Source organism: Zingiber officinale, chromosome 4A (assembly GCF_018446385.1).
Source record: "Zingiber officinale cultivar Zhangliang chromosome 4A, Zo_v1.1, whole genome shotgun sequence".
NCBI lineage: Eukaryota > Viridiplantae > Streptophyta > Magnoliopsida > Zingiberales > Zingiberaceae > Zingiber > Zingiber officinale.
Genome location: NC_055992.1, coordinates 162,080,103 through 162,090,595, shown reverse-complemented (window position 1 = coordinate 162,090,595; position 10,493 = coordinate 162,080,103). Strand labels below are relative to the sequence as shown.

The following is a 10,493-nucleotide window of genomic DNA, read 5'->3' as shown; positions in this document are numbered from 1 at the left end:
TTGACTTGAATGTGTTTGATACACCTTAGATGTGTGTGAGATATTAGGATGATGAGTTAGGATCAAGGTGCATGGTTCTTGTACCTAGATGAGCCTAATTCTAAATGGGGGATCATAGGGAAAGCTTGTGTACAAGTCATGTACATTTAGCCCTAAGATTATGGTCCCAAATTAAAGGGTTTAAAAGCATTTTAAAATTGATTTGAAAAACCTTGATGAAGCTTTCCTAGTGATAGCATTCATCATTGAACATTGTGATACAAAGTTGAGTTAAACTTGAACTATTTCAAAGTTTTTGAACTTTGTATCAAGATTGAAAAATGGAAACTATTTTCATAGAAAACTATTTTTCCTTGATAGTGTATGATATGAGGAATGTATCCTCAAAGTTTCGTAATTTTTGGAATTTTCTGTAATTTTCTGTGAGTTTCTGAACTTCTCCCGGGGAGAAAATCAGAAATCTCTGATTTCAGAGGCTGGATCGGTCACCGGACCGATCCAGGGAAGGCCTGATCGGTCTGGTGACCGATCAGTGACGATCCAGTGCGATCAGTGAAGCGTGGATCGGTCTGGGGACCGATCCATGGGGCTTCTGATCGGTCTGAGGACCGATCAGCGCGTGCCAGTTTCTGATTTTCAGCAGGTGTCTGAAATTTCAGTTTTTGGGAGTGAGTTTCGGGTTTCTAAAGGTTTGAAACTCTCCAAGACATTGTTGGTGCAATGGTCAAGGGGGAGTTGACCTTTAGGGGGAGTTTTACCTAATTGTCAAGGGGGAGTTGACTTTTAGGGGGAGTTTTTACTCCTTAAGACTTTCGAGGATTAGTGATATGGGATTATCACTAAATTGAGTGTTGAGTTTAGTTTCAAGGGGGAAATTAAGGGTTTCAATGAAAGGTATGGGACTTTCATTAGGAAGAAACTCTTGACCTTGATTCTCTCTTTTTGATGTGTGTCAAAAAGGGGGAGAGATGTCCCAAGGGGGAGAGTGTAGGTTTTGGAAGAATGTTCAAGGAAGAACATTGGAAAACCTAAGTTAGGTTATCGGGTTAACCTAACTTGATTTTGGATTTTGTCAAACATAAAAAAGGGGGAGATTGTTGGTGCAATCTTAGGTCAAGGTTGACCTGGTTGACCTGACTCGAGTTGACCTGACTCGAGTTGTGTTTTGATGTTTGACGATGTTTGACGAGAAGAGAGTTGTATTCTTGATGTTTGACAAGAATAGGTGTTTGGGAGATTGTAGGTGCAACCTTAGGTCAAAGTTGACCTGGTTGACCGTGATTCGGGAAAAGTCCAAGCAGGGAGCTTGGCACGCGAAAAGTCCAAGTACGGAGACTTGGCACGGGGAAAAGTCCAAGCAGGTAGCTTGGCACGCGGAAAGTCCAAGCAGGGAGCTTGGCACGAGGGAAAGTCCTAACTGGGATGCTAGGCAGTGTGGAAAGTCCTGGTGAGTGAAGCCAGGCAGTGGGAAAGTCCTAACTGGGACGTTAGGCAGTTGGAAAGTCCTGGTGAGTGAAGCCAGGCAGTGAAAAAGTCCTAACTGGGATGTTAGGCAGTGTGGAAATCCTGGTGAGTGAAGCCAGGTGAAAGTCCGGGTGAGTGAAGCCAGGCAAGGGAAAATCCTGATGGATCAGGGATGATCGGACATCTGGTGTTGAGGAAAGTCCAAGTAGGTCAAAGGGATTGACCGGACACTTGGCGGAGAATTCTAGCAGGTCAAGGGAGTGACCAGATGCTAGGAATGAAGTACCAACAAGTCAAGATTGACCGGATGTTGGTTTGGACTTGGTTTGGGCGAAAACCATGAACTAGATCGATCTGGTGATCGATCCAGTGATACCTCGAATATTCTGATCGGTCTGGTGACCGATCATCGCGTGCCATCAGAGGGATACCGATCGGTCCGGTGACCGATCGAGTCGATCGAAGCAGAGCGAGGCGCAGAGGGGCCGATCGGTCCGGGGACCGATCGATAAAGCCCGATCGGTCCCGCATCGATCAGAAGTTCCTGATCGATGCGTGGACCGATCGAGGAGCCTGATCGGTCCATGGACCGATCGGGGACGGAACAGCCTCTGCTGGATCGATCCGCAGACCGATCAGATATTACTGATCGGTCCACGGGCCGATCAGGGTTCTAGCTGTTCTTCGCTAGTTTCTTTGTTTCTTCTTCGCAGTATAAGGAGACGAGGGCATCTTCGGTGATCTCTTTTTCTTTTTCCTTCTTAGAACTTCTATTCTTATGCTCTAGAGCTTCGACTGAGCTTTGTTGAGCTCACTCCCGAATTCTACTGAGGTGCTTGTTGGCATTCGTCCGTGAAGTTGTTGCCCAGGACTTCAGTCGACGACAAGAAGGCAAGCTTGTATTGTTACATTCATTGTATTTACTTCTTGTATTCCTTGTATTCTATCTTGCTGTTGCGAGTTATTGTGGCGAGGTTTCTCCACCCACAAGGAGTATCTATTAGCCGGTTTTCCGGGGGCTCATCCACCGACGGATTGACTGGACTCGTCCACCTTACGGACACGCCGAGGAGTAGGAGCCCTAATCTCCGAACCTCGTTACATCCTTGTGTTAAGGTTTGGTTTTCTTCTCTTTCATTTCTTTGTGTTTTCCGCTGTGCTAACTCGATTTGTAGAAAGAAAGCGAATTTGGGGGCGGCTATTCACACCCCCCCTCTCTAGCCGAGTACGAACGATCCCAACATCGTCAACATCGAGCATGGGCTACCAGAAGATCGTACGGCGGAAAGTTCCACTATCACTTCAGAAATATACTCGTCTTGTTAAGGTACTGTGTCAAGGACACTTTACTGGCAAGTATTTTCAGGGGAAGTTTTGAGAAGTGTGCTCGCCTTGGGAAGTGTACACGCACGCTATCGGAACTCTATATAAAGGGGGTCTAAACATCGACGGAGGTATACGATATTCACTGTTTATGCTATAGTCTTTTTGTTGCTCCGCTTTCCACTTCATCGTTGGTGACTGACTTGAACGTCAGAGGGTTAACATCGAGATCCCTTCCCTGGCTCGATATTGACGTAGTCTGTATTGCAGGTTCGCACAAAGTCCACAGGAAGTCAATGTGAATGTCACATCCTCAACTTTCCGTCTCTTCGATTTTCGGATATGATTAGTAAAATTATTCCCAATTTCTTAAGCATTTATAAATCAAATCGTAACTTTGTTGAATGAATAAATAATTTACTGAATTGATAAAATATTTATTGAGTATATTTTTATAATTAATGAAAAACTTTTATTCAGTTAAATATCATCTCATAAATTTATCGGGTAACTTAAATAAGTGATGTCAATTTTTTAAAAAATCATCCTCAAATTATTGTACTTCATGGGTGCCCTCATTATTACTGCTTGTGATAAACATTATATAATTAAATTTTAAAGTTAAGATCAGCTTAAAAAAAGTAAATTAAAAAAAAATGGCCAAGAAGAGGCCGCACAGGCGCTCACGGACCTGTCGACTCGAAGTGACCGCCCATAATAACAGATACGTACACGCCAGGCCATTAATCGGTCAGTTACTTCAATGCCTCTGCTCGTCCACGTTCCACATCCTGCCATTAATTTTCCATTTTCTCTCACCTTCTTGGTGTCTTCCCTCTCCTCCTTTCTGTTCGTCACCGTACCTCACAAACCCGATTTCCCATTTCTAGATCTATCTTTCTCTCTCGCGCACGTCACAGCCTCTTCGCCCGCGCTTACGCATCCTCGATTCAACGGCGTCGTCGATTTGGTCTCCTCTTCCGCGGCGCCGCCTCAAATCCGTTTTTAAGCCTCGCCGCGTCCGGTTCAGATTTCTGGATCTCGCATCGTATTCCTGATTCTGTTTACTGATTGATGGGGGGTGGAAGCTCTAGGGATTCGGGAGAGAGGGATTGGAATTACGACAGTAGTAGTTATTCTCCTCGCGAGGCGCCTGGCTATCAGAGTTACCCTCCTCCCGCTGCGCCTTCGTCCTACGCTTATCCTCCTCCTCCGTCTTATGCTCCTCCTCCTTCTTATGCTCCTTCTCCCTCTCATAGCGAACCCCCTCAGCCGCAGGGTGGGCGGAGGATCGACAGGAGGTACTCGAGGATAAGCGACGACTACCATACCGTGGACCAAGTAAACTTGCAACTTTTTTTATATTTCTTTCTGTATTTACTAGTGTAGTGTTTTTTTTAGAGACATAAAAGAGCTGTGGTATTCGAGGCCAAATTTTGTACTTCGAATCGATTGCTTCGTTTGGCGTGACTAAAAAATTAAGCCCCTAGGATTGGGGTTGATAGTCCCAAAGAAATTGCGGAATTCGTGATCCCATCGACTTTAGATGCCAGTTTTGTTTATGAAGAACCAATTAACACGCAATACCAGAAAACCTTGATAGAAGCAATAAAATTCTCCGAATTCTGTGTTTTTTTGGGATATAAATTTCTCATTTAGATTGGTATTCCAAATTTCTAATTATTTCATTTTTTTTAAGTATGATGTATACAGAATCTTTGATTTAATGCCTTTTGTCAGGTTGTTTTTTTGAAAGGTTTTGCTTTAATCTTTTGGTGTAAGTACAAGGTTGTGTCCCAAGCAATTATATTTGTCTAAAGAAACACATTACGTAGCGCAAGTGAGCTACATGAAATTGCTTATAAGAGGATGGGGAGACTATTTTCTTTTTAGAATAAAAAACTAGAAGGAGAAAACATAGAACTCAGAAAAGGGTGAGCAGTTAGGAACTTGGAGAGAGAGTCGTCTGTATAAAGGCTGGAGAAAGATGTTAGCCTACATACCAGTGCTATTTCCATCTGTTGGAACACGGACATATCATACCAATGAAAAATATTCTCTACGGTCCTGGATTTGTTTGGAGTTTGGACACCCTGATATATTTTCCATTTCACCTGCCCTTTCCACGGTAAATATTGCAGTAAGTTCCCCCTCAGTTTGATGTGAGGCGGGCATGTCAAAGAACAGTTCTTTATGTGCAGTTAATGAGTGCATCGGTTGTCTCAGAAATACAACTCCAACCCCAATTCACTTCTCAAAAGAGAGTGGTTTGTCATAATCTGGAGAGCAGTTCTTTTATTGTATCGCAGGCATACAACTCCAACCATAATGTAAATGTACTTCTGTTAAGGTATAGTTGGTCTTCCTTGGCTGCTTGACAATTTGAACAAGTCAAGGAAAATATTAATGCCTTCGCGGAGAAGAAACATATTGGGTGTAAACTCATCACTTGCTCATGTTGCATAAAAGAAATTTGACTATTGTTGGAGCAGAAATTGTTCATTACTTTACAAGTAACATCAAGCAGTTTGTGATTAAAGTCTTGAACTCATGATTTCTGTTCCTGATCCATAGTTATATTGAACATGGGAATTGAACTATCCTGATACCACCAAATGATTTTGCATATCGACTGCCTAAACAATTGGGTGGCCAAGAGAATAAATAGCCTACCTTCAAAATATTTTTTTTCTACTATCATCAGTGTTTGTAAAAAATGGACCAGATTGGCTAGTTAAATCACTTACAGGGGAGCAGAGGCTAACCCAGTTCTGTTGAAATAATAATGTTTAACTGACAGAATAGAAGCAATTAAGGGCTAATCATGTTCAGACACATTATTGGATTCACCATTTGACTTAAGTTGTGCAGCTAATTAATTTGTTTTTCTTGATGAATTTGCACATTTACCTACTTAACCATGATATTGTGTTTAGAAGAATCCCATAAACAACATTTTATCAGACTAAAAGGTTATTGTAATGAGGAGAATTGCACTTCCTTTATTTGAAGTCTCAATGAAACACATGCAAACATTTTTTTATTTTGGATATTAAAAATAACAGTCAATACATATTGTAATCAGAAATATACCCAATCTATTTTCAATTATTAATTGTCAGGTTTGATGAATCCTATCTCTAATCGTATGATCCAATCTTATAAGTTCCTAACGGTTCCTAGGTAGGATCTTGATCATGGGTTCATGACATACTTGATTTGAAAAAAAAATGGATTTTGAGTTGGGATAAGCTTGATATTCTTTTACTTACTGGCTCAAAAAGACAATTTGTGGAATTTGTTAAGCTTCCATTTTTTAGCAAATGAATGTTGCTCAAGCAGCCTAATTTTTTTTTCAAATACAGTAAAACATACTCTGCAACAAACTATCTGGAAACATGCTGTGAAAAATGGTCCATTCAGCTTAATCTTACAAAAACAGACTTTACCTCCTCTTTGAGATTTCAGCCAAAAGAATCACTATATCTTGTGTGTTATGTATAACATTGCATAAAACTGTCTTTGCCAAAAGAAGTGGAGTAACACCATAGAATTTCAGATGTGAAGTACCTATTATTTGTACTGTGATCTAATGTTGCTAAGTAGTTAACTTGTTATATTTTCTATCATTTTTTTTTAATCAGATCTAAGTTTCTTTGTACAGGTCACTGATGCTCTTTCAAGGGCTGGGCTCGAGTCTTCCAATCTTATTGTTGGCATTGATTTCACAAAGAGCAATGAGTGGACAGGTTAGATTACATTGCCAGTAATCCATTTTTTGGCAGCTAACTTCATTACTTGTATAGCTGTGGATTTTGATATCTACTGAATTTGGTGATCAGGTAAAGTTTCATTTGGCAGAAGAAGCTTGCATCATATTGGTGATACACACAATCCTTATGAACAAGCTATTTCTATAATTGGGAGAACCTTATCAGCATTTGACGAAGACAACTTGATTCCATGCTTTGGATTTGGAGACGGTATGTTTTCATTCTGCAACATTTATTTTAACCAGTTAAAAGGCTTAAAGCAATTAAAAGAACATAGAAGTTAGTGTAAGAAATGACCTGACCATAGAAAATTTGAGATTAAGATATGGGGTTATGAGATTACCAAAACTATATATATATATATATATATATAAACAGGTAGGATGCCAAGAATATGTTCAAAAAAGGGAAAATACCTTATTCTTCATCTACCATTGCCTTCAGGGTAAGGCAACTAATTCCCTTAACTCTGTCTTGTCTTAAAGGGCGAGTAACAATAGATGGATTCTATTGTTATAGTTAAACAAGCTCAACAGATATAGTGAGACTATAGTAAAGCTTTATAAAACAAAAAGTCAATAGAGGCCTAAAGAACCTTCTCAATATGACGGTATGTGTTCTCATAGTATGTGAAATAATTTATTTTGGCAGCATCCACGCATGATCAGGGTGTCTTTAGTTTTTACCCTGATGGAAGACCATGTAATGGGTTTCAAGATGCTTTGCAGCGATATAGAGAGCTTGTGCCCCATTTGCGTCTGGCAGGTATGTTAATTCCTTCTTGTTAGTAAAATAAGTAGTGATCAATAATTTTACTGTTTATTTACTATAGAGTCCTTTACTATTTGCAGGTCCAACCTCTTTTGCACCACTAATAGAAATGGCTATGACCATTGTAGAACAAAGTGGTGGTCAATACCATGTTTTGGTGATAATTGCTGATGGTCAGGTACTTTTACCTTGATTTTACAACAGACTGCATTGCACCAATTAACAACAGGATAAGGTAGCATGTGATGTAATGTTTTAAGGGAATTAATAATTCTTGAAAGAATGCTAAAACAAAGAAAGAGTCTGATGCAGGAAAAAGGTTAAAGATGATTGGTTTGGTCATTCATTCTATGAATATTTGTTTGTTTACAATGTTGAAAGTTAATGAAGGAAAGAAGAAGCAAAAAGACTTAGCTTTTGAAAGCTGATAGACAATTCTGTTTTACACTTCCAATTCTACGTCTCCTTTAAATAAATCTGTCCTATACTTTTGCACAAATAGGCTTTCCACTGGATATTGTTACATGCATAATACGTATCAGCTTCCTGACATTAGGTGCATCCAAGGCCGTTGTCCCCTCAGGACTTTTTTAAAAGTAGTTAATAATAGTTTTAACCATAGAGAAAGTAATAAATGATTGCCTTATGGGGAACATGGTGGTTTCATTTTTATAACCGGGATTTTGCATGGGAAACTATCAATTGAAATATTATGCAAGTACCACAAAGAAATGTGAGCAATACCATCTGTAGCAAACTGATCTCTCAATTTATACATGTATTTAAAAGTTATGAATTTGTCCTGAGAATATCTCATTATACAGGTTACAAGAAGTGTAGACACTCATTCTGGTCATTTAAGCTCCCAAGAACAAAAGACTGTTGATGCCATAGTTAAAGCAAGGTGAGAGGAATATTCATTAGACTGGCAGTTGCTGCTCTCTTAAAAAAAGGTTTTGACAACTGACCGAATGTCTACTTTTGTTTTAGTGGATTTCCACTGTCCATAATTTTGGTTGGAGTTGGAGATGGCCCTTGGGACATGATGAAAGAATTTGATGATAATATCCCTGCCCGTGCGTTTGATAATTTTCAGGTGATAAATTTTGATTTTCAGTTCAGATTCCACCAGTTATAGTATGCTGCTCCAGATTCCATTAACTCGTATTATTCTACAGTTTGTCAATTTTACGGAGATAATGTCAAGGAACATACCCCAACCCAGAAAAGAAGCAGCATTTGCTCTTGCTGCATTGATGGAAATTCCTTCCCAGTACAAGGCAACTCTAGAACTGGGGATTTTGGGGTATGGATGCACGATTGCTGGTTCTAAGTTTAACATTTTTTTTCATTTTCCTTTGGCATTCAAGTTTTTATAGTAGCTTCTTATCCTTTGGTTCATTTTGGAAAACAGTCGTCAATCTGGAAAATCTCCACAGAAGGTCCCTCTTCCTCCGCCTAATGGAGGTTACAATGCATCATCTGTTTCAAGTAACAATTACAAATCAACAAGCTTCCAGAGGAGTGCGCCACTCTACCCTGAATATGAAACAACATCTAGTGCACCTCCTGAACCACCCAGTTCATCATTAGAATCCCAGGTACTGTCCGCAGAATGAAGGCCTATTTTCTTTTGCTTTCGGATTACTTTCTCTTGTTCATCACATTATGAAATTCTTTGAAATGTTAAATTCATTTACTTTGTTTTGATTTTTCTTAATTGGGTCAGCTAGTACGACTGGTTGAACTAGGAAATGGAGGCCAGTTCTATTGGGTCTCACATTAAGTATTATTTTTTCAGTTGAATAGAATTTTTGACCGGTTGAATTGGAGAAAAAAAATCCTTTGCCCCTAGTTTATCTCTTTTCAAAATGCTTCCTAGAATTCTAAAATTGTCAACATTCTCCCCTTTGAAATGTCAAAGTTCATATGCTATGTGACGGGAGACTTCAACCAGTCCAACTAAGAACTAGAGGCCAGTTCAATCTGGTCTTTTGACATCTAGAATTATGTTTTTAACCGTGTCCAGATTTTTACTGCTTCAATTGGTAAAGGAAAATAGTCCTTTTATCAATCTTGTCCTTTATGAACTCTAGAATTCTAAAATCATCAACAAGCTCCCCTGGAGTTTTTAGATTCTTGTCAATTTTATCAACATTGTTTTATCACTTAATGAAATAGTGATGTGGCAAATGCATGGCATCCTTTAGCCAACTTGTCATGAAATTTCTTTATAAGTAAAGCAACAATGCTGATAAAATATTGTTTGAAACTCGAAAGGGCATCTGTGTTAAGCACCGGTTTCAGTTGTCTGTTGTCTGAACCACTGCTGTGTGTTTTACAGGTATGCCCTATTTGCCTCACGAATCCGAGAGACATGGCCTTCGGCTGCGGACACCTGGTGAATATTTCCAACCTTTTCCTACTTTGTTATCCACTAAATCACCTGACTCTCCTTCCCCTGCCAGGTTCTAAACTCTGTTTCTTTTTTTCATCTCGCAGACGTGTTCACAATGTGGACCTAGTCTTCTGACATGCCCGATCTGCCGTAGAGACATCAGTACCAGGATAAAGCTCTACTGATCTATCAGCAGTGATCCAAACTCCACTCTCTGATATTACAGAATAGTTGAAGTTGTATATAAGTGCCCAAAGTTGGATGCTATGTATTCTTTATTCTAGTCGATATTCTTTTTCTTGTTAAAATTTGATTAATATCTTCGATGAATAATTGTTGCATGTAGTAGTAGTAAGTGCTCGGTGTTGTTGTATGTGCATCCAGTCTGGTAGAGTATATTGTACAAGGAGGGATGGGTTGTAGACAAGTTGGGAGGTGTTCATCAGTTCTATTTGAATGCGTATATTGTTGTTTCCATATTGAGGTTGTTTGGAATTGGATTTGCTTTTGCATGAGGAGCTGACCTTGTTGATAAATTTTTGATATAAAAAAGCATAAAATTGTGTTAAAATAAAGTAGATGATGCTTGAAATTTTTTGATAAATAATAATATAATAAAAAGGGAAGAATGAAAGGTAGATCTGTTACCTTAGTGGTCCTTTTAGTGTCAGCTCCATGAATATGGAGGGAGATTCATATAGGTACACAGGTTATAGGCGCATGACGGGATAAATTTTAGATCGTGTTTTTGAGAATCGATCCTT

The 10,493-nt window shown here is 39.3% G+C and overlaps 1 protein-coding gene across 1 annotated transcript; it reads left to right on the top strand.

Moving 5' to 3' along the window:
• The first annotated feature begins 3,554 nt into the window (after positions 1-3,554).
• Positions 3,555-10,206, top strand: LOC121972093 (E3 ubiquitin-protein ligase RGLG2-like). The gene is made up of 11 exons (XM_042523709.1): positions 3,555-4,128; positions 6,452-6,536; positions 6,630-6,770; positions 7,212-7,325; positions 7,412-7,509; positions 8,156-8,235; positions 8,322-8,427; positions 8,510-8,637; positions 8,746-8,932; positions 9,676-9,732; positions 9,834-10,206. The coding sequence occupies exons 1-11, from the start codon at positions 3,862-3,864 to the stop codon at positions 9,912-9,914; spliced, it is 1,344 nt and encodes a 447-aa protein (XP_042379643.1). The 5' UTR covers positions 3,555-3,861; the 3' UTR covers positions 9,915-10,206.
• The last annotated feature ends 287 nt before the right edge of the window (positions 10,207-10,493 follow it).